This window comes from Euleptes europaea, chromosome 5 (assembly GCF_029931775.1).
Source record: "Euleptes europaea isolate rEulEur1 chromosome 5, rEulEur1.hap1, whole genome shotgun sequence".
In the NCBI taxonomy this organism is placed as follows: Eukaryota; Metazoa; Chordata; class Lepidosauria; order Squamata; family Sphaerodactylidae; genus Euleptes; species Euleptes europaea.
In genome coordinates this window covers 52,354,533-52,376,822 of record NC_079316.1, presented here as the reverse complement: position 1 = coordinate 52,376,822, position 22,290 = coordinate 52,354,533, and the positions used below count along the sequence as shown (strand labels likewise).

Genomic DNA, 22,290 nt, shown 5'->3' with positions numbered 1-22,290 from the left:
GACGGGTCGATGGTCTGACTTGGAATCCATCCACTTCTTGTAGTCACCAGATCAGCGGGGGCCCACAGCAGCAATGCGAGGGGGGGGGGTGATCCTCCAAGCCCGAAGAGCGCCTGCGCCAGTGACATCATCGCGGCTGAAGGTCACGTTGCCCTTCGCGTGCGCTCCGTGAGCGCCGTGGCCGAAGAAGCGTTCGAATGCTTGCTCTTCGGCGCACGCGCAAAGCCTCACCGGCTCTCCTAGCGCACGTACCGATTCCGAGGCTGGACCGCTACGAGGCATTGCGGGCATGCGCATTAAGCAAGGCTTAGTCCTCGGCGGGAGGGGTTCGCAAGCCCCGTGCGCCTGCGCGGTGAAATCGTGGGCGGGCTGCGCTTTCGACGCATGCGCACCGAAGGGGGAAGCGTCCCCTGTCCTCTTAGCGCGGGGAGAGAGCCGCATCGCCCTTCTCCGCCTCCCCGGTCTGGTTTGTTTCCGGCATGGCGGCTGCGTACAGGCTCGTTCTCGTTCGGCACGGCGAGAGCTCCTGGAACCTCGAGAACCGGTTCAGCGGCTGGTACGACGCGGACCTCAGCCCGGCGGGCCAAGAAGAGGCGCAGCGCGGCGGAGAGGCGCTAAGAGGTGAAGGAGGAGCGGGAGGATGGAGGCAGAGGAGGAGGAGATGCTCGTAGGATTTGCTGCTCCGCGATACTGGGGGGTGGGGTGGGGCAGTAACTGGCCCGCTTTGCAACCCTGATGAGTAGTGCGTGCTGAAGTGCATCTGGGTTATGGTGGCTCGGGAACCAGATTTTCCTTTATTCTTTAGCCACGTGGTGGCTTTCCTTTCTTTCCTGCGCTCTGTGCAATGGGAGTGGGCCACCTGGCGTCTTGCATTGCCCTTGTTCGGGATGGGAGCCCTGGCCTGAACTTGCTTACTCTGAAGTAAGTCCCACTGAATGTAATGGGGCTTGTTCTCTAGTAAAGAGCTCATGGGATTCAGGCGTTGGTCGAAAGAAACCAGTTTCGTGGTGGACGAAGCTCTGCTGCTTGCTCACTTTGTGAGTGATCTGGGAGTTCTGAGCTGGACGAGGACACGTTACGCCAGAGAGAGCTAACAGCAATGCTCTTGCCCAATAACCCTCTTTCTGTGGCTCAGATTCGGAATCTGATCTGAATAGCAGAAAGGGAGAACTAGTAAGGCGGAGAGTGCCGGCCCCCTCCAGCACGTGCGATGTGCCTTGCCCACACTATTCTGAAACAAGTATAGCTGTTTCATGCCGGGGACTGAGACCTGGCCACCTCTTCTTTCAAACATGCATGCTTGTTTGTCTGGAATAGCAGGCACTGAATGGCTGGATCTGACCACAATAGGCAGTGCTTTGGGTTTTTGGTTCTCAACCTTTTTTGCTACATTCCTCCCTTTCACCATTGTTCAGATAATTTCCCCCTTCCCAAGATAGTCATAAACTTTGTTGAATGTCGCACATTAAATTAAAAACAAACTACAATTTTACAGATTGTACATAATCTACAGGACATCACACTTTGCTGAATAGTGGTCCCAATTCCCCCCTAGAACCCTAAAATTCCCCCGGGGAAATTTCCCCTTTGTTGAGAACCCATGCTCTAGGAAGTACCAGAGGGTGGTTATGGAGATGTATTGTGTTTCTCTTTCTCGGTTGCTTAAGTAAGAGCCATGACCTATTTTTTTCAGTATGAAGATGGGTGATAGGCTGTAGGTCTGTTCTGTTCTAATAATCTTTGGTAGGTCACTCCCCTCTCTCTCCAACCGGGCCTTGGCTCTGCCTGAACCATATAATGTTCTCATGGTCTCCAAAGAAGAAGCCCATCCGTCGCCTAATATGGTTTGAGAGGCTCTTGCTTAAGAAGCAGCTGAGCACGTTTCTCTCTCCCTCCAGCCCATGAGGTGTCCTGATGATCTGGCTGAGCCTTTACTAGGGAGACGTAGCAGGAGCTGAGTCATTGTGTGATGGGGAGACGGAGGCTGTGCACAGTCCTTGCTTTAGAAAGTCTGGGGAAGACAGTTGCAGAAAATAGCTAGTGCCGGTTTGGCTTCTGCTGGTGCATGGCCGCCCAACCTTCCTGTTTCATTTCTCTGCTTTCGTTGTACAAGGAAGGGGGGCAACCTGATCTTAATGAAACAGTAACCAAGATTAACAAGTCCTAGAAGGGGAAAGCATCAATTAATGCCAGCACCTTCTTAAAGGGGATCGGGAATGAGATCCCTTTTGACCGGTGCCTGCACAGTCCACTGTGCTCTTCTGCATTGCCCAATTCCTGCCTTTACCGATGCAACAGTTGGCACTTCCGTACAGAGAAGGGCAATAGGGCATATGAGAACCAGCAGTTTGACGCATTCCTTGTACAAGAGATTACAAGGAACAGAATTGTCAGGGCTGCTTTACAAGGTAGCCTTTTAGGGGAGGGATGAGTAGTTGTTTCCTTTTACACCATGCAGAGTGTGGCTGCTGCTACTAAGGGCCCCCCTCCTACACTTACAATGGTTACATAAGCATCACGCCTTTCTGCTTCACTGGGTTGCTGTGTAATCAGCAGACATGATCTGGCTGCGCTATGGAATGGCACGAGCTTGTGTGCTGCAGGGCTGGGATGCTCAGCTGTTTTGCTGGGGTTGTTAGCTGGAAGCTCGGAGACAGTGATGTGAGACTTCACTATATTGGTGCATTCACAGAGTAGTAAGTGACTTCGCCACCTTACATTGGACAGTAAAACAGTGAATGGGCAGATGTGGAGCCTCAACATTCCAAATGCTTAAGAAGCTATAGGTCCCGAGGTTAGCAGAATGGTCTGGGGAGGACTGCTAGCACTAACCGACCTCACAGGGTGCTAGTTGTAAAAGAAAAAAGTGGAGAGGAAGCAATTTTTTTTCTTAGCTGTTTTGGGTTACCAGTGGGGAGATAAGTAGGATATAAAGAGATACGCAAAAAAAAAAAAATTCCACGTGCCTCTGAAATGGGGCTAAAAATCAAATGTGTTGTAATCTTTTTTTCTCCTAGATGCTGGCTATGAGTTTGACATCTGCTTCACATCTGTGCAGAAGAGGGCGATTCGTACCCTCTGGACTGTACTGGATGCTATTGATCAAATGTGGCTGCCTGTCATAAGGACCTGGCGTCTCAATGAGAGGCACTATGGTGGCCTGACAGGCCTTAACAAAGCTGAGACTGCTGCTAAACATGGAGAGGCCCAGGTGAAGATCTGGAGGCGTTCTTTTGACGTCCCCCCACCTCCAATGGAGCCCGACCATCCTTTCTATAGCACTATCAGTAAGGTGAGCTGGAAAGGTCCTTACTGTAACTTTGTAACTTTTGTTGTCAGTGTATGAGGATTCTTTTGAAATGGTTATGTAGCAAGACCCAATGATCGAGATGTAACTTTATGCTATCCTTGTTTTGCTCATTCCTTTGCCATGGCAATGGGGTCCACTGGGCTAATTTCATCCATTCTCTCCTAACGCATAGCTGTTGCCCACTGGTGCTGTAGTTTTTGGAAGCCCTACAGTTGACCTTGTTGATTGCAGGTCTGGCATGGGATGTGATTGGTATGTTGTGTACACCGACAAATGTAACAGGACCTACTTGCTAAGGAAGAGAGGCGGTCCTGTGCCATTAATCATTTATATTGTACCCTTTCATTGATATTTGTTCTGGATGATGATGATGACAGTCAAGGCTCTTTCCAAACAAAGCTAGACACTTCCATCTATACAACTTGTTTGTTAATGACTTAATCATGAAAATGGCCCGACCAGAAGACCTTTAAAAGATCAAGGTAGTGTATTCCAGATTAATATGAACAAACTACTAGTATATTGCTCTATTATTAAAATGCTTAGATCAGAATGCCAGTTAATAGGCAATGAAAAGCTAAAAACGTTCACGCTTTTACCTGATGAGTTGATTACAGGGCAACTACTAAAATCTACTGTAATTAAACGAAGGCACTTTCTAAGTTGTCAAGTACAGCAGACAGTTTGAGCATGGCCACTGCTGGGCTGCATTGCAGCACAAGCCAAATAATCAACTAGAGCAGTTTCTGAGATGAGGGTTTTCCTTAAGTATCTCAGCAGATGGCTTTGACAGACTCCAAGAAGCAGGAGCAAAGTCTAACGAGTGTCACTGCATATTTGTCTGCAGGATCGTCGCTATGCTGACCTCACCGAAGATCAGCTGCCTACGTGTGAGAGCCTGAAAGATACTATTGCCCGTGCTCTTCCCTTCTGGAATGAGGAAATTGTTCCCCAGATCAAGGAGGGCAAGCGTGTGCTCATTGCTGCCCATGGCAACAGTCTCCGTGGCATTGTCAAACATCTAGAAGGTAAGTTTGCACAAGCCTGTTCAAGTCTCGAGGCAAACTGTCAGGCAGCCTGATGTAGTCACGTTCCTTGTAACAGTTCTTGGAAGGGGTAGTAGAGCCAAGTTCCTTGAATGATTCATCCTTCTTTGGTTCTTGTAGGTTATCCGGGTTGTGTAACCGTGGTCTTGGAATTTTCTTTCCTGACGTTTCGCCAGCAACTGTGGCAGGCATCTTCAGAGTAGTAACACTGAAGGACAGTGTCTCCGAGACACTGTCCTTCAGTGTTACTACTCTGAAGATGCCTGCCACAGTTGCTGGCGAAACGTCAGGAAAGAAAATTCCAAGACCACGGTTACACAACCCGGATAACCTACAAGAACCAATGAACTCTGACCGTGAAAGCCTTCGACAATATTCATCCTTCTTTCTTGCAGGAATGTCTGAGGCAGAGATCATGGAACTCAATCTGCCTACCGGAATCCCCATAGTCTATGAGCTGGACAAAAACCTGAAGCCCATCAAGCCCATGCAGTTCCTGGGTGATGAGGAGACTGTCCGCAAGGCCATGGAAGCAGTGGCATCCCAGGGCAAGGCTAAGAAGTGAGGATGGGGCTGGCAATCAGTAGATGATCCCCCTCCTTAATCCCTTTCCTTCCCAGCACACACACCTGCCACAGCCTGAGGGATGGGGTTCAAAGAGCCAAAGGAGATAAAAGCTTCTTGGGACCATATCCTTTCCTTTAGGACCAATTTCCTTCCACATTCATTCCTCCCCGGTAGGTTGTGGAGAGATAACCATAGGGATGTGGTCCAGCAAGGGCTCTGAAATAAGGTTCCGAAAATGAAGGTGGTAGGGACCTCTGGCATTTGCAAAACAGTTTCCCACCTTCATTCCATTTCATGCAGCAGCTGTCATTAAAAATCCCTTGGTTTTAAGTGTTGTTTGACTTGATTTGGCGGTTCACAACTGTGATTTAAAGAGGGGTGCTTCAGAACACAGTGGTGATACAAGTGTCTTGTGTCATTGAAGGGGCTGTACCATATTTTGAATAGCCCCTGGAACTATATTTGGTTCTGTGTTAAGTAACAATTGCCAACTCACAGTTCATTGCCATCAGGCTAGGGAAGAGCACCCGCCCTGAAAACTTCAGATGTAGCCCCATAATCTTGCTAATGTAGTGCCAGTAAGCCCAGATACTGTGTATCATTCTGTATTGCTTCTCAGCCCCACAATCTCTGTGGTATCCCAGCCTGTCATAGGGTGGGTCTACACTGGAGCTCACTTCACTGTACAATGGCTGAATCTGCCCGCGTCTCAGTAAAATAAAGGAATTATGTGCAATATCTGCTGTGTCTGTGTCACTTAAAGAAGGAGAGGGTGGTGACAGCCTTCATCAAACCAACGAAAATAACCTCCATGGGACCTGAGCCCGGCCTTGGGCGCGGATTGAAGGTGGGATAAAAATCTAAATAAATAAAAAGATACAAGTACTTCCAGTTTACAGCTCAGCCTCCAAGGTTTAGGGGGCAGAGAGCTGTAATGCAACTGAAATGTCTGGTTGCCACCTGCCCCTCCCACTAAGAGGCTTTCCTGCTCTCTGATTAGCTGGTGGTATAGAAGAAAGCTCTGAATGTAGGATGACCCCCTTAAATGTTGTACACAAAAAATACTGGACATAACATGTATACAAATGTAAGTACCTTTTTTTGAAGGCATACCTGTGAGAAAATACTTGCATTTGAGTAAATGCTGTAAGTATTGAGATCCCCCTCTGCAGAGTAGCCAACTCTGTTAAACACCCACAGGCAACACTACTGGGAAGAAGAGCATACTGTTACTTAAAACTATACTAAACACCGTTCCATATTCAATCAGCTCAAAGGCCTTCTGGAATAAAAACAACTTCAGCTTAGTCTAAGAGTCCTGCAGGGATGGTAATACACTTGCCTCTACAAGAAGTCCCAGATTTTAGGGGCAGCAGATGAAAAGACCCCTGTATATTGATGAGTCTCACCAGAAAGGTTAGTTTTTGCAAGAAGGCTGTTTTAGGCTGTGAACAGATTGTGTAGTCAATGCAGCCAGTCCCACATTTTGCTGTGAGGTCACTGTCCATCTCCAAACATGACAGCTATGCTATCTCAGCTGTTAAAGGCTGAACTGTAACTACTACAATTTTTCACATATGCCCTAACTGCTTCTGTGCTATGAAATTGCTTAGTCTTACTATTAATAATGACATGCTGCTGTTCAGGAAATTCTCCTTGTTTTAATTATGCTGTTCTACCTTAGATTGTACCTCAGTGAAAGAAGGTAGCTACTACCAGGGTAGGAAAGGGCACTGTACACTGTGGTAATATTACAGATTTAAAACTACAGAGGACTGTTGCAGTTGTGTAACATAACCATTTAGAACAACTGAAGATGCCTCTGTTCAGTTACATCCAAAGAATCTCATGTAACCCCTCCCCCCAACCTGGAATGCAGGAAACTGGTATTAGTTGAAAACTGCTTATTAGCTAGTATTGTATCTGTCCATTCTCTTATCCTTAGGTGATGTGGCAAAGCTACTTCCCTCCTCCATTAGTAAGGTAAGGTAGGGAAGATCCAGCACAATAATAAATGCCATAGCTGTCCTATAAGCTTAAGGAAAATCAGGGCAGTTCTTGTGATGGCTTCCTAGTCATCCCACATCAACTCAAGATCATTCCCAAGCAGGCTGTACCCCTACCACCCAATAATCAGTTCACTGCATAAGGACTGCAAACGGAGTAAAGGTGTCTGGGGAAATCACATGCAGCAGCTCCCTGGGGGCACTAGCCCACTCAGTGCTTCATGTGGGAGTCTCTAGAGACAAGAGCAAAACAGTTCTCCTTGGTTCTCACACAATGTCTCAAGGTTCTCTTGTTTACAGATAACCTTCCAGCAAAGTAGACCAAAGGGTTGTTGTCTCTGTAGGGAGTCTGCATGCACCTGTTGGATACCATGAAGGCACCGTGGAAGACTCCTCACTCACTAACCAAGTGATTGAAAATACTGCAGCCAGCAGATTCTCTTGTTATGCCTGGGAATTGTGGTCCTAGGAGAGTTCACAGATACCCACATCAAAGCCTCTACTGTTATCCAGATCTAGATACAGAACCTGTCAGACAGTGTTGCCCAACATCAAACCTTTGGAAAACAGACTGCAAATAGCCCCTTAGTACCTTGCCCGGTTGATGTTCTTGGATGCAATTCTGATCCAGGTACAACTGCAGTAGGAAACTGGGAACTACAGCAGCGATTATGAACATTATAATACAGGCTCAAAGTTCAGCTAGATGATCTTCATTGCTTTCCTGAGATGAGACGCTTACAGCTTAAGGAAGGAGAAACATAAGCAGCCCACATCCCTTTACATTGCCATGCTTCTTGGAATTACTAGGCCCCTACTATTTGAGCCAGGAAAGTATAGATACTGTTGAGAAAAGTTTATTGCCTTATAAAGAATTACAATTAGGACATTAACATGGAGGAAACAGAAGTAGTTAAGGTCCTTTTTCTCCCAGGCCATTCCAGAGGCAGAAGTAAATACAGGGTTCCTGGGGCTTATTTCGGACTTGCATGCTTAGCAGTAGTAGGTCAGCGAACTCTTTCCAGTGTCCTCCATCACTCTACCCTGAGTTAAGTCTTCCCAGTACCTGTTGTACATCTTGGTATGTACCATTTAGGTCTGTAGAAACTGAGGCTGCACCCTGGCTACCTTACGCAGTTCCTTGGCATGTGTGCTGGGACACTGCATTTCACACCAGCTGATTGGCACCATCTGTACTCCTGAGATACAAACAAGAGTCAGTAAATATCCAGCTCATAAAATGTTTGTAATGCATAACCTCTCCTGCAAAAACAAGAGTCCTCTACCAATGAAGATACCCTGTGACCAATTCCTGCCGCAGCTCATGCTACCTTGGAGGGAATCTGTCTGTTCTGCTTCTGCAAGGCTCTCAACACAATGTTCTGTCTCATCATCAGAAGGGGATCCCCTTCTTTGTACTTACTCCATATTCTGTTCTTCCTATCAATGCTGGTAAGTCATGTTATTAGGGCAGGCAGAAATTTCTACTTAGCCATAGGTACAAAAGGTTGTGGCCTGAAAGATGCCAGCAAGTGCAATACATGTCAATATTACTTCCAATCTGTGCAGAATGAAACTGTTCTTACCTGCTTCACTATGAGCCACCACTACACCCAGCTCATTCTCTGCTGTTGTCAGCAGGTAGTTGGATTGTACATCCCCCAATGAGATCTAGTCCCACAGGCTAGGTTAAGGAAAACTACTTGAACGTTTCTGCTCTATCTTGAAGTTATACATTCCTAATATGGGCATCAAAGAAACAGAAAAAGGATACAACTTTAGCCAGAACAATGTCTCCTGGGCGGAAACTCTTGTAAACCTCCACCTGCCAGTGTGTAGGGAAGAAAGACAAAAGGTAAATAAAGTTTTAGTACTACTTCAAGGAGCTGGTTATAGAGAAAGTACACAGAAGTAAGGATACATGGTGCATGAAGAAACATTTCAAAGAACTTCATGTGATCTGTGCTAAGATACACTCAAGAGCGGCACAGCTGAACAGCCTCTTATTCCACAGAATTTTGGTTTTCATTAAAAAATTATCCACACTTCAACAATCATGGGGGGAGGGGGGGTTAGTCAGGATATAAATGCTCTAATACATTAATAAAACATATATTAGCATCCATAAGAAATGCTCCTGTCTCTTTCTGCATTGGCATGCTCATCTTATGCTGTAACTGAGATGTTCATTCCACTGACCTTGTCTTTTTCTGTAGCTCGGATATCTTCTCTCCTGTAAAGGGAGACATTGAGACCTTATCCTTGCCGTTCCCTTTCCTGCCAGGTGTACAACCCTATAAATGAACTGACTGTAATGTGATTAGCTGGCTTTAGAAGGAAGAGTTAGCTAACTTAATAGGTAAACTTGCTCTGGAACAAGTAAACCAGTGATCTCTGATGTGGTGTGCATGGGCAACATGCTGCCCTCCTATGTGTGGGCATCTACTTCTTTCTTCCCCAGAACAAAGGGCCAGTCCTGGCTTTCCTCCATGCTGGTGGAGCAGGAAGTGTGGCACAAGAGGCATCCTTTTTGCCTGTTTCCATCATAGTAGAATGCTTGGGTTGGAACCTCTCAACATTTTGTTATTGGCCCTAGCCTTCAAGGCAGCCATTTTGGGCTGGCACCTGCTGTTTTCAAAGTGTCAAAAGTGCCTACAGGTTCAGCAATATTTGGGGCTCCTAAAATAAACTATTAACAGCTGGCAGATACTTAAAGTAAAAAAAAACACTAATTCCTTAATGTTCGCCAGCACTCAAATGCAAACAGTGAGAATAAAACATGGTATTATAGGGGCCAGAGGTCTATTTTCCCCTTGCCAAGATCTCTTCCTACCGTATTGTTCCACGGAATGGGGATTTCAGTGGTGTAGAGCCGACGTACAAGATGTGGACCTTTGCAAAACGTGAATTAATGCTGCAAACCTGGGAAGAAGGGAGGGGGGGAGAAAGGCTGTTCACTATGAATTTCAGGTTATTTCAGGTTAAGTAAATCCAGAATAGTCAACTCAGGACATGACACACACTGTAGAAGGAAGACACGCCATATCTCACTGCTTAGCATCTTCTTTCCCCTTCTTCCTGCACCCCGTCCCTATATGCTGAGGGCAGATTTCTGCCAAGACCCAGTGAGCCTGTTGGAGAAGGAACTCAGGGGCTCATGGAAATAGTCTGAAAGCCTGTGTATGAATAGAATCCAACAAAGGAGACAACAATGCCCATACACAGAAATCAGGTTTGCAGCACTCAAGATTTACAAGCCTAGTCTGTTCACTTCTTGGCACATTAGTAACCAAGTTAAGGACAATTCTACCTTGTCTAGCAAGATCTGCTAGGATTACCTTGCATGTCACTGTGGCCCCCACATCAGGTAGAAGTTGAGAATCTACATCCCTCATTACAGAGACCACTGGCAGCTGTAGAAAAGCACAAAAAACTAGTCTATCATCCACTGGTTGCATTGCATCAGGCCGTCTGTTGGCACAATAAGCCAACTTTGTCTTTGATCTCCTCTGGATTTCCAGAAGACCACACACTAATTCTTGTCCCACCCACAACAAATCATTCAGCGTATCCAACCTAACTGCTACCAATGAGCTTCATTTTTACCATGCCATTCTCACTTTTCTTCATGAAACAACCTGCCAGAGAGGCATATATAGAGCCATGACGGGTGTAGGTGCCACTGCCAGGAGTTCCTTCCTCTAGGCTGCAGAGTCTCTCACCTGGGGAATACAATAAAGGTGAAGTCAGTGCTAGAACCCCAAGTCAGTCTGCCTGAGATAGCCTGTGTGCCCAAGGCCCTTCCAGATGGTACCTGGCAAAATGCTATAATGTGCTAAAAGAATCAGAAGCAGCATTGTGAAGTTTGGCCAATCCAGTGTTCACCACCCAGTCTGAATAACTTCATAAGCTAAGGCCACAGTAAACGAAACAGGCAAAGCTGTTGCCATAGTGGACCAGCCTAAGTGTCCCAAACCTAGCAAGGCTACAACTCAGTTATTCTGCATGCTCAAATATCTCAGAGGGAGATGTTTATAAAGTGGCATTTCTCACCCCCCCAAGCTTTGCAATGGAAGTGAGGAAGGCTTCTTATTACTAAGAAAATAAGAATGGCACCTGTGCTCCCTTAATTGGTGTTTGGCCGTTCTAAAGGTTATTATTCTCCTTGAAAAATAGTTTCACTGGTAGGACCTAAGGCCAGAGTACTGAACTAGAATTTATTCACAAATTCAAGCCAGTGTACCTTTATACACACTGAACAGAAGCATCACCCCAGGGACCTCACCTCTTCCCTGGGGGCTCGTTCACCCGGGTTCCTAATTATTCTCAGGATTCGAGCCCAACTTTGAAAGCTGTACAGCTCTCTGCCCTGCCTTACCTCTGTGAAGTCTTGTTTCGGCTCTTTCCTATTGCATACCTCTTATGCTTCTGACATCCACCCAGGTTCGCGTTTGCACCTCCATGGGGGTTACCGCACTTGTATTCCCAGCGATGTATTAAGAGTTTGAAAACGTTATAAAAAAATACTGTTCGCACTTTGTTTGGCCCCCTTTAGCTGTGAAGACGTCTTCCAACCATTTATAAGCCGTGGTATCCAAAAACCCTTTTAAAGCCATGTTTTTTTGTAACGTTTTCAAACTCTTAATACATCGCTGGGAATGCAAAGTGGGGTCACCCCTTATGCCGGCTACCACGCCGCCGCTTACACAGACCCACCGTCGTCATCCACCCCCTCTCAACAACTAATTTCTTGCCGCCGCCGCTCAATCTCCTTCCCCGCCCATTCCAGACGGATCTCTCCACTCACTTTACCAGCCCCCCTCCCGCTCGAACCCTTCTAACGGCGGCCCTTCTGCGCGCGACGAGCGACCCGCGGTCTTTCGCCGGCCGAATCCCCTGAAGGCCGCTCAGCTCCGACCCGGCCTGACGGCCCAGCTGAGCCTCTCTCTCCCCCGCTCTCCCCTCCCCAGTGGCCGCCACCATTCCCTCACCAGGCACGCAGTACCGCGCCGGGCCCATGCTGACGGACCACAGAGGCTGCAGCGCTCACTTCCTCCTCGCGCAGACCGCCCACCGCTCGGGCAGCCGCACCATTGGCTGTTCCTGCTGTCACATGACCCCCTCCGCCCCTCCCGGTTTGGATCAACTGCCAGAGGGGAAAGTACCGCTAGAGGGGGGGGAATAAGGACCGGGGTGGCGCGATGCCTGATGGGATTTGTAGTTCCGTGCGGGGGAGCGCATGCGCGGTGAGGTTTGGGTCAGGGCGAGCAGGAGCGGTTTCTGGGAGGATGCGGTGACCGGAGAGCGGTTTGTCCCAGGCATGGAGGCGTCGGGCGAGAGAGGGATCCTTCTCGCGCTGTATCTCTGCGGTGCGTGCTGGGGTAGGTCGCCTTTAGCCCGGCATGCTTTGAAAGAGAGCGTCCTTCTCCCTGCCGCGGGGCTCCCTTTCTCCATTGCTGATAGCGGCGCAGCCTGTTGCTAAGACCCTGCTGTCTCCCCTCTTCTTTTAACGTTTCTGTGGATGTCGTTGTGTGGCGTGCTGGGGGACCCAGCTGGAGGTCGGTCCCCTTCCTCTCCCGCAGAAGTTGCCTCGCTTATTCTCCACTTCCTTGACGGCACCTTCCAGCGTGCGTGTTTCAATGGACCTCGTCGGAATGCAACGCTTCGTTGCTTCTGGGGTTGCAGACGCGCTCCCTCCAGTTCTCTCAAGCCTCTGCAAAGGTTGGTGGAGGAGATGCCTCGTCTTCCCTCGCACCCCACCCCCGGACACGCACACCCTGAGTGTTATCCGGGCTGTCATGCCCACGAAGCAGAGCAGGGTGGAGTTACAACATGGGCTGACCCTTTTTTCCGTAGAGAATGTGGTGACTAAAACACCCCTCCAGGAGGTCTCCCGCTACAAAGTGTATTCTTAGTTTCACTCACACAGGTCTGATGAGCATCACATTTATTAATGTTATTCCCCCAGTGAAGATTTTCTGTGCTGCCATCTGCTTAGAAGGATGATGCTGGTTTAAAAAAAATCGCCCTTAATCTGTGCCTAGGAATTATGCCAACTCTGCCCAGCTGGCAAAGATAGGCTGGATGATTTGGCTGCTTTCAGCAACAATGCCTGGGTGTGTATATTAATATGTACTATAATTTTCATATGAACATGCTAGTGGGGTTGGATGTTCAGTGTCTAGCCCCATGTGAGCCTGAGCCCTGAAACTGCTTCAGAATATTCCGCTGTAAAAAAACCTGAGTGACTACATCATTACCGGTATTAATACAAGAAACACTCCTGTCTTATGAGGAAGGGACTGGAGAGTTGCCCATACAAAAATCTGACCTTGGGCAGAGCTGGGCATTGTACGTTGCTACTGAATACCATTTTGATTTAATTGCCTGCAGAAAATCTTTATCTTTTTGGGGGATGATATGTTCTTAAGATGAACCAAACCTGACCCCTGGGTTTGGGATGAGAGACTAATAAAAAAAGAGTATGCTGCCTTTTGACATCACACGAACATGTTTTACCCTGGCTGGAGCATCTTCACAATACCTCTTGCAATGCAGTATTGTAAATCAAGGATTTGAAATGAGTAGATGGTGTTGGGGGGGGGAGGGGAAGGCCCAGTAAGACTGTGTAAGACTCCCTGTGTAAGACTCCCAGTAAGACTGTGGAGTGGAGTCTGGAAATTGGATTTGCTGCTGGGTTAGGCTAAAGCCTGCTAGCCTAAGCTTGTGAGGTGCTCCATTCCATCTTGCCTGGTCCCTTCGGGCTGTTCCTACCTGCCACCCCTTGCTGGGTTGCTCATTGCTTAAAGCCACCACCCCGTGAGGTTCACAAGATCACCACTGTTGGTTAATATTAATTTGCTAAGATCAGCTTTCTCCAGAGCTGGCCTAGGTCAGGTTCCTTCTTGCTCTTAGATTAGTTGCAGCTCGACATCAGGTTCATGCAAGCAGGTAAGCACCATCATTCCTTCAGCCCCTTTGGGTTCTTATTTGAGTCTTTTTGGCTGTGTCAAGTGCCATAGACTGGTTTAAATGGGATAACTGTCCCATTTTAAGAAAAAGGACCAAGGAGATAGGCTGTTCCCCAATGTATGACTGAACTTGGTTTTGGGACTGTTAATAGTTGTTTGCCCCCTCGTTGCTTGGTCTGTTTCTCAACTTGCAGATATTTTGATGGCCATCTGAACCCTGAAAGCGCACAGCTCGGTAACACATTATCTATTTTGTGTGAGACTATCACTGATCTTAATTTACCTCTTCTCTCTCCTCTAATCTTTAGTTGGATCCTACAGAATGATAGATGCTTTTATTTACAGCCGTTGGCCAGCATAGGATTCTACAGAATGTTTTCCACTGTGACATTTCCCTCAATTGTAAGAAGGTCTTCTGTTGGTCCAAGGCTCCTTGGACTATACTGTTAGCAGAAAAGTTCTATAGGATCCAACCCTATGACGTTTGGAGAAGGATCCTTAAATATGCTGCTTTGGCACATGGGGGTCTGGTCAACCTGCTGCCTCTTGAACTTAGTGTGTATCACAAGGTTTGCTGTTCCATCCTATTGGCAAAGTCACACCTAGAACACTATTCTGGATTGGCAGTGACTGTTCCTCACCCTTGCAGCACTAGATGGCTCCTTATGGTCATAATGCCAGAGAATTATGTCCAGCACAGGCTCCTGAAGGCCAGGCTTCAAGCCTTTGCTCACACTCTGAAATGTCTGTTACAATGAGAGTGGGGTTGATGCAGCTGCCTCCCTCCTTCCCCAGGGTTTGAGTGGCAGGAATGAGGACCCGTCGGTGGATATTCTCTGCTGTCATGCGCCTCTTACTGAGGTGCCTGCGGATAGGTCAGCGCCACCGGTTCTGGCCGACCCGGAAGGTGCGGCAGCTGTGGCTATATGGACGTCTGTGCCTGCGCTCTCTGCTGTTCAACTCTTTCACTGACAGCGACACCGCCCTCGATGCTCTCTTTGAGCCTGTCTACTGGCTGGTGGATCACATTACCCGTTGGTTTGGAGTGGTGGGTATCCTTACTTGTTTATTAACTAGATTTCTAGCCCGCCCTCATTCCCGACCAAGCTGGGCTCAGGGCGGGTAGCAACAGAACAGTAACAATAAAACATCTACGATTAAAACCACAGTAATTAATTAATATGACCAGATGGCGTCTGTTTAACTATAATCATCGCTGAAAGGCCCAATAGAGCAGTCGGTGCCCCCACATATTTAATTGAAGAAACATCATCTTTCTGCTGACCCCTGGGTGGTTTCATTACTAATGGGAGACACAGACCCAGAAATAACTAGAGGTGTCGCCAAATATCTGGCAATAGTCCTGTCTTTAAAGTCACGATAAAGTTAAATCATGTGCTAAACAGAAATATTACCAATGTACTGTCTATATTGAATTCCAAGATTTTAAAGCCATATTGTTTATAATATTTTATCACTCTATGATGTTGTAAATTTTGTTTTTGTCTTATGTATGTTGCGTTCAAGATCTTCGGTCGGATGAGCTTGAAATAAAAGGAAAGGAAATTGAAGAACTGAAAGTGGGGGAGATAGGGAGGCCAACATAGATGTCAACCTGCAGCTGCCCTCACTTGTAGGCCTGGTGGAATAATTCCATTTTACAGGCCCAGCAGAACTCTTTGATTTCACTAGGAAAGGAGTTGCCCTGGCCCTTGTCTAGGACAGCAGCACACTCCTTGGGCCAGGAAGTTGTTAGTTAAGCATAACGCTCTTTTGGGGGTATACTGGGAGAGGTGGTCCTTAGGAAGAGGAGTGGAGACTAAAGTCCATTCAAGACATTTTCCATTGACCTTTTGAGATGTTGCCCCCAGCCATTTTGAGTACCTACTTCAAACACATGAAGCTGCCCTGGACTATCAAGGCCAGCATCATCTACTCTGACTGGCAGCAGCTCTCCAGGGTCTCAGGCAATGTTTTTCACATCGCCTATGACCTGATCCTTAACTGGAGATGCTGGGGATTGAATCTGTATGCAAAGAAGATGCTTTCCCACTGAGCTACAGCCTCTCCCCCCAAGCAAGGGGGAGATCCAGATCTGGGAGGAGATGGGATTAATTCACAAAATCCTTCCAAAGTTGTTGTTCCTTTGGAGCTAGTGGGAGTCCACACAGGCTTTATCAGTCATCCTGCAGTACTGTGCTAGTGACTCAGTTCCTTCCCTGATCCCTCTAACAGGTGTTTGTTGCACTGGTGATCATTCTGACTAGCTCAGTGGTGTGCATCGTGTATTTCTGCCTCTTGCCACTCATTCTGCGGACCTACCCTCTTCCCTGGATCTTCTGGCACTTTATCTATGGCCACTGGAACCTTGTCATGATCGTCTTCCACTACTACATGGCCATCACTACTCAGCCTGGTTGCCCACCGCAGGTAGGGAAGAAGCCTCAATATTTCTGCTTCTTTCAGCAGGGGGTGCAGGATTTTGATGCCTCATAGAGGGGTTTTGTATGCTGGTATTTGAAGCATTTCCCACCATTTCGTGCCTCACAAGACAACAGAAGGCAAAGGCTGTCCTGCAGCTGCCCTCATGTGGGGCTCTGGAAGGCCCGACTCCAAGTGTTCTTGATCCCAGCTTGTTCTGAGTTAGCGTTAGGTGGCAGCATCCTTGCAAGAGAATGCTGAAGGGCCCTTCCATTTTTCCTTCCTGTAGCAGTCAAAGAGCGACATCGCTGCTGTCTCCATCTGCAGGAAATGCATTGCTCCGAAGCCTGCCAGGACCCACCACTGCAGCATCTGCAACAGGTGGGTGATTGCCTTCTGTCAGAACAAGGGGACCCTCGTGTTTCTCGCTCTCCTAGTGTGTTGTGACTTTTGTGCTTGGGCATTAAATATCATCTCATAACTGGTGAAAAAAATACTTCTGATAAATATATGGGGACCTTAAACCCCTTTCAAAATGCAGCTGCTGACTTTAAAAGAAGGGCGTTCAAAAAAAATATGAAAACCAACTGAACATATATCTTCACATAAGCTAGATCTGGACCATGGATATGGACATATGGACCTGCTTTATATTGAGTCAGCCGTTCTGTCCATCCAAGCCAGTGCTGTCTATTCTGACAGGCATTGGCTCTCCAAAGTCTCAAGAGTATCTAAAATACTTTTAAATGGCGAGTGCTAGGGACAAATTCTATACCACTGAACCTCCCCCAGGAGGCTCTGCAGGTTGCATTTCTCAGTTCTGCGTCTGGGGTTCTTGGAACATCCATTTGCATGCTGATAACTAGGCTGATTCGTCTTGTGCAATTCTATCTGCATGTTTTATGAAAACTGTTGTAGAATTGTGTGTCTGTTATACATTGCTGAGGATTTTTAAAAAATCTTTTGGTTTCCATATTCCCCTTCCTGTTCTTCTGTCTTATCCTTCGGTTTTCCCCCCAGTTTGCATCAGAATAAAACATCTCAATGTGAGCAACATATCCCCTTTAGTCAATACACTCTGTTTCATTTTGGCCACAGAGTTTGCGTTTCCTCCAATGCAGGACTGAAACCTATTTTTATGAATAACCCCTGCTTTAGAATTTAAGTAGGGTGGAAACTTTCAGCATATTGCCCGTGCATTTGCACTGCCCACAAATTTTAAAGCCTATACTACTACCACCAGCTGTAAAGTTCTGATACTTGCTTTCATGACTATTTTAAAATGAAAGCTAGCATTATCAAAAAGCTGAATTGTTTGCCAGATACTAAATTCTATGCATGTTGTAGATTTGCAGCTCATTCTTGAGAGCTGCAGCGGCCAGAGACAGTGAGGCTATGGCTCCTCCAAAGAGGTTTGGCTGCTGCTGCAGGGGGGAAAAAGGGGGGTTTAAAAAAAGAAAAATTAAAAAGGGGGGAAAGCCCCATTGAAAACAGCGATGCTGTGTGAACAAAAAGCTGGCGCAGCACCAGTGTTTCTAAAGAGGGCGTTCCTAGGCTGAAAGGGATTAGGAAGCTGCCTACCAGCAGCTCTGCCCCCCAGAATGCCTTGGGACCACCTCCTAGGACACCGGTGCAAGGACTTGCACCAGCAGGATGCCAGCGGGAGGCCAAGCTGGCATCCAAAGACTGCTCTGCCGTGGCAGTCCAGGTGGGCTGGTGCAAGTGCCAGTTTGCATGGCGCAAGTGGCACGGACGTCGGCATAGGGTTCATAGCGCCCCCTAAGCCCATTTGGCCCCAAGCTCAGGAATGAGCTGTTAGAGACCTGCAAAATGCCTGCAGTCCTAGCTCTAGGAGTGTTCTTAACACTCAGGTAATATTCCCCAAGGCAACTGGAAGTACAATACAAGACTGGCGGCAATGAGCAGCCCTGGCCAAGTGGAAATCTACAGCTTGCTTGCATGTACACGATGAAGCAGTGCCCATAGAGCAGCTGGCCTCCCCTTCCATTTCTCCCTCCCTGTATCGCTGTGCTTGATATAGTCTATGTCTCACCATTACTTTAGCTGTGCTGCCTTGTTGGCCTTCCTTTCTTCTCTCATCTCTAACCCCAGTGTGACAGCACTCAAAATCAATGCTACCTTCCTCCCACAGATGTGTACTGAAGATGGACCATCACTGTCGTATCCTTCCATCTCACTGACAAGCTCATACTTTGAACCTAGAGGGAGGGATAGTGTCCTGCAGTTCAGGAGAAACTGGGCCACTTGCCCCTAGAGCAGGGGTGAGGAACCTTTTTCCTGCCAAGGGCCATTTACATATTTATAACATCATTTGGGGGCCATACCAGGTGTAGATCTCTCGGCGGGGGGGAGGGAGGCTAGGGTTGCCAGGTCTCCAGCCACCACCTGGAGGTTGGCAACCCTAGAAGAGGCTATGCAAAGAAGGAGGGAAGGAAGGAAGGAGAGCAAGGAAGGGAGAGAAAGAGAGGTTTCCAGCTTCTCCCCCCATACACACACACACAAGCAAGCACCCGGCCGTGATCGGGGTGAAGCCTTCCCGGCTTCCACACACACACCTGTGGGCAGCCCTGCAGCAGCAATGGCAGTGGCTTCCGTGGAGAGTCTACAGGCCGCAGCCAATGATGTTGCGGGCCGTTCATGGCCCGCATGCTGGAGGTTCCCCACCCCTGCCCTAGAGACAGACAGGCTCCCCTATTACTATGAAGGGAATATAAGGATCTCCTCAGGCTGACTGTCTCAAAGAGTGTGTCCTGCACCATCAAAGAGGATTAAGTTTGCATGATGTGAGGAACACCTCAGCCGGTACTACAGAGTTAACCATCTGTACTATAGGAGGCATTTGGCCCAGGGGTCTGGCCTCACCCCTGTGACGCTTCCTTCTGGCTTGCTGGATTTTGGCTTTTAAGCGTAGCTCTCAGAGTATACTGTTAAGCAATTGTTCCTTTTGCAAAGCAAGGAGGAACACATTTGTTCATTCAGATACTTATACCCTGAAGAGGCTTATGGCATTGTATTCCCCGCCTCCATTTCATCTTCACCACAACAGCCCTATAGATTTCGCTGAGAGACCAGCCTAGCCCAAGGGTTACCCAGCAAACTTCCGTGGCAGAGTGGGCATTCAAATCTGGATCTCCCTGATCCTAGTCCAACGCTGTCACCACACCTCGCCAGTACATACTGGAGGCCTAACGGGAGACGGGTGGGAGCCCTTAACTACAGCTGTCAGCTGCACTTTCGGGAGGTTTGGCTTTCTGCTTGCAGTTACAGACCTTTAACCCCTAGGGGGCAGCATGGCTGAACAACTGCGTTGGGCACTTCAACCACCGCTACTTTTTCTCCTTCTGCCTCTTCATGACCATGGGCTGCATCTACAGCAGCATCAGCGGTTGGGACATGTTCTGGGAGGCCTACGCTGCCATTGAGGTGAGGTTCCAGGCCTAGCTAGGGTCTTCAGGAAAATGGGAGCTGGGCTGTTTGCCGGGGCAGGGGGAGAAAGGGGCTCTTCGTTTGTGGCCCTGGTGCTGCCACATGTGGCTAGGGTGAGGCAGGCCAAGAAATGAGCGTGTATAACTGGCGGCCTGTTTTCCATCCGATAGAAAATGAAACTGCTTGCCAAGGAGAGACTGCAAGTGACAGCCAATCAGGTGGGGTACCTGCTCCTCATCTGCTCAAGTCAGAGGCAGGACAGAGCATGGTAGAGGACCTTCCTGCTTCCCCCCCCCCCCCAGGAAAGAAACTAGAACATTGGGTGTAATAAGTCAGATTTCCCTTTGCTGGGCAGAAAGGCTTTGACCCAAGGCAGTTCCAAAGCTCCAGATTTTGTCACCCACTAGAGTAGCTACGTTCTGCCCCTATTTGAAAAGCAATGATGGGAGGGAAGCAAGTCCCAAGCCCTGGTCCCCATGCTCTGCCCAGTTTCTGAATCATGATCATTGGCAGTCCCCGCCTCTTAGAAGGTAGCTGTCTGTTTAGTGTGCTGTCTATTTGGTTGTTCATTCTAGAGAACCCCTTCTATATCTTACCAGTTTGGGTTCCAGCCTTCTCTTGAGTTTTCTCATCTGAACAGGGCAACATTTCCTTTACCTTACAGACTTATGGTCAGACACCACCCCCTACCTTCACCTTCAACCAAAGAGTTTTTCACAAGAGTGTTGTGTACGCCTGGGTCCTGTGCAGGTAAGCGATGTGGCCTTTTGGTTGTGAGTGGTCATGGGGAGGGCAGGGAAAGGCCCCTCCTAAATTATTTTTATTCATCTTTTCTTATTTAGCTGCCCTCTGCAAAAGAGGACACACCTGAATATCTTAATCTTAAACTCTTCGTGCCGTCATAGTGTCTGACTGTATCAGCCTGTTTGTTTTTGCAACTTTCCTCTTTTCTTCCCCAGTTCAGTGGCCTTGGCCCTGGGAGCCCTCATGATCTGGCATGCTGTCCTCATCACCCGGGGTGAGACCAGCATTGAAAGACACATCAACCGCAAAGAGAAAAAGAGGCTCCAGAAGAAGGGCAAGGTGATGATGGAAAGATGAACTTTCAGCTGGTTTTAGTTAATGTTGTTCTGTTCACATTTGTTTCAGTGTGCTGAAAACAGACTAGAGTTTTAAGTAGGGCGTACACTTTTAATACCAAGTGAAGAGTGTGAGTTTCTGCACAATCTGTCTGGCCATCTGGGGGGGCTTTAGCCAGGGCCTTTTTGAGCAGGGGCTGCTTTGCCAAATGGAAGGGTGGCTGTGTTAGAAGCAGCTATCCAAGTGCTATTTCATGATACCTCTTCTTTGGCTCCAGGTGTTTCGAAATCCATACAGCTATGGTCCTTTGGGCAACTGGAAGGTGTTCCTAGGTGTTGAGAGAAAGAGGTAAGGTGCTATTGGAAGGAGAATAAATCTGGAAGTGGGGTCCACCATCACTCTAGTTGTTCCTTTAGTTGCTTCCTTTTTTGGGCTCAACAATAGCACCACAATCCCTTTGCTAGTCTGGGGTATACAAACAAGCCCTTATATAGGTGTGCCTGTAGTTATCGCCAGCAGGGTATAATGGTTAAGAGCTGTGGTTTGGAGTGTTGGAGTCTGATCTGGAGAACCGGGTTTGATTCTAAACTCCTCCACATGAGCGGTGGAGGCTAATCTGGTGAACTGGATTTGTTTCCCCACTCCTACACACGAAGCCAGCTGGGTGACCTTGGGCAAGTCATGCTCTCTCAGCCTCACCTACCTCACAGAGTGTCTGTTGTGGGGAGGGGAAGGCGATTGTAAGCAGTTTGATTCTTCCTTAAGTGAGAAAGTCGGCGTATCAAAACCCACTCTTCTTTCTTAATGGATGCCCCATTCTCTTTTGCAGGCATTGGGTCACCAGAGTTCTGCTGCCCTCTACTCACCCACCCAAGGGATCTGGCCTGAGCTGGGACACTTCTCCCTGTGTTCCTGAACAGAAGACTGCACTCCTGGCAATATGAACTGGACAAGAAGCACACTGTACCAATGTGTGGAATACAGTAGGATGCACCCTACTTCCATGGAGAAGCACAGCAGAAAGTTCTATCCCTTAGGAGATGGCCGCCAGAACCGCACAGTGGCTCATCCCCACTGACCTGCTTCCAGTGGTTTGCGGAGGAAGCCCCAGCTGCAGGCAGCTGTGGGGGGGCAACAGGGGTGCCTCTTGCCCTCCCTGTTTGGTGCCCAAGCACACGCTTTCTAGCCTGCCTAGAGTAAAATATTGGCATTCCTGACAATGGGGGTTTTCTTCTTTTTCCTTTACCCTCAAGGAGGCTGGCATTCCAGGGTCCTGCTGCTCTCCCTGTAAGAAGGCAGGGATTTTTTTAACATTTAGGAATAAAACCACTTTAATATAACATGACTTCAAGCTTGGTCTCAAAGGGGAAAAGAAAGGAGGGTAGTGGCAACAGGGGGGCAAAACGCGTTCAGAGAACTGCTGGATTGCTCTAGCTCATACA

At 47.9% G+C, this 22,290-nt stretch overlaps 3 protein-coding genes across 4 annotated transcripts; 2 read left to right on the top strand and 1 right to left on the bottom strand.

The window, feature by feature from the left end:
• Positions 1–468: 468 nt before the first annotated feature.
• Positions 469–5,291, top strand: PGAM1 (phosphoglycerate mutase 1). Its single transcript, XM_056849388.1, has 4 exons — positions 469–621; positions 3,018–3,292; positions 4,158–4,338; positions 4,752–5,291. Exons 1-4 carry the CDS (start codon positions 480–482, stop codon positions 4,919–4,921), a joined length of 768 nt encoding a protein of 255 aa, XP_056705366.1. The 5' UTR covers positions 469–479; the 3' UTR covers positions 4,922–5,291.
• A 2,695-nt stretch (positions 5,292–7,986) lies between these two features.
• EXOSC1 (exosome component 1) lies at positions 7,987–11,949 on the bottom strand. The gene is made up of 8 exons (XM_056849994.1): positions 11,921–11,949; positions 10,536–10,651; positions 10,268–10,342; positions 9,763–9,851; positions 9,129–9,162; positions 8,704–8,754; positions 8,516–8,600; positions 7,987–8,128 (listed from the first exon to the last, which is right to left on the bottom strand). Exons 1-8 carry the CDS (start codon positions 11,946–11,948, stop codon positions 8,022–8,024), a joined length of 585 nt encoding a protein of 194 aa, XP_056705972.1. The 5' UTR covers position 11,949; the 3' UTR covers positions 7,987–8,021.
• A 2,748-nt stretch (positions 11,950–14,697) lies between these two features.
• On the top strand, positions 14,698–21,799 carry ZDHHC16 (zinc finger DHHC-type palmitoyltransferase 16). 2 transcript variants are annotated; one of them, XM_056849644.1, is made up of 10 exons: positions 14,698–14,948; positions 16,136–16,330; positions 16,611–16,702; positions 18,474–18,502; positions 19,632–19,765; positions 19,939–19,986; positions 20,433–20,518; positions 20,728–20,851; positions 21,126–21,196; positions 21,678–21,799. In XM_056849644.1, exons 1-10 carry the CDS (start codon positions 14,712–14,714, stop codon positions 21,790–21,792), a joined length of 1,131 nt encoding a protein of 376 aa, XP_056705622.1. In that variant the 5' UTR covers positions 14,698–14,711; the 3' UTR covers positions 21,793–21,799. The 2 variants fall into 2 exon arrangements, with proteins under 2 accessions (XP_056705622.1, XP_056705623.1); XM_056849645.1 differs by lacking the exon at positions 19,939–19,986.
• The last annotated feature ends 491 nt before the right edge of the window (positions 21,800–22,290 follow it).

What these genes read in the sequence shown, in the direction of transcription:
- PGAM1 (XM_056849388.1), top strand. Translation starts at nt 480, where the DNA reads ATGGCGGCTGCGTACAGGCTCGTTCTCGTTCGGCACGGCGAGAGCTCC. An exon ending in CGGCGGAGAGGCGCTAAGAG is followed by an intron (nt 622 to 3,017) that starts GTGAAGGAGGAG and finishes TTTTTCTCCTAG; the next exon opens with ATGCTGGCTATGAGTTTGAC. An exon ending in CATTGTCAAACATCTAGAAG is followed by an intron (nt 4,339 to 4,751) that starts GTAAGTTTGCAC and finishes TCTTTCTTGCAG; the next exon opens with GAATGTCTGAGGCAGAGATC.
- EXOSC1 (XM_056849994.1), bottom strand. Translation starts at nt 11,948, where the DNA reads ATGGGCCCGGCGCGGTACTGCGTGCCTG. An exon ending in CCATTCCGTGGAACAATACG is followed by an intron (nt 9,163 to 9,762) that starts GTAGGAAGAGAT and finishes CTCCCTTTACAG; the next exon opens with GAGAGAAGATATCCGAGCTA. An exon ending in GGTGGCTCATAGTGAAGCAG is followed by an intron (nt 8,129 to 8,515) that starts GTAAGAACAGTT and finishes TTTGTATCTCAG; the next exon opens with GAGTACAGATGGTGCCAATC.
- ZDHHC16 (XM_056849644.1), top strand. Translation starts at nt 14,712, where the DNA reads ATGAGGACCCGTCGGTGGATATTCTCTGCTGTCATGCGCCTCTTACTG. An exon ending in TACGCCTGGGTCCTGTGCAG is followed by an intron (nt 20,519 to 20,727) that starts GTAAGCGATGTG and finishes TTTCTTCCCCAG; the next exon opens with TTCAGTGGCCTTGGCCCTGG. An exon ending in GGCTCCAGAAGAAGGGCAAG is followed by an intron (nt 20,852 to 21,125) that starts GTGATGATGGAA and finishes CTTTGGCTCCAG; the next exon opens with GTGTTTCGAAATCCATACAG.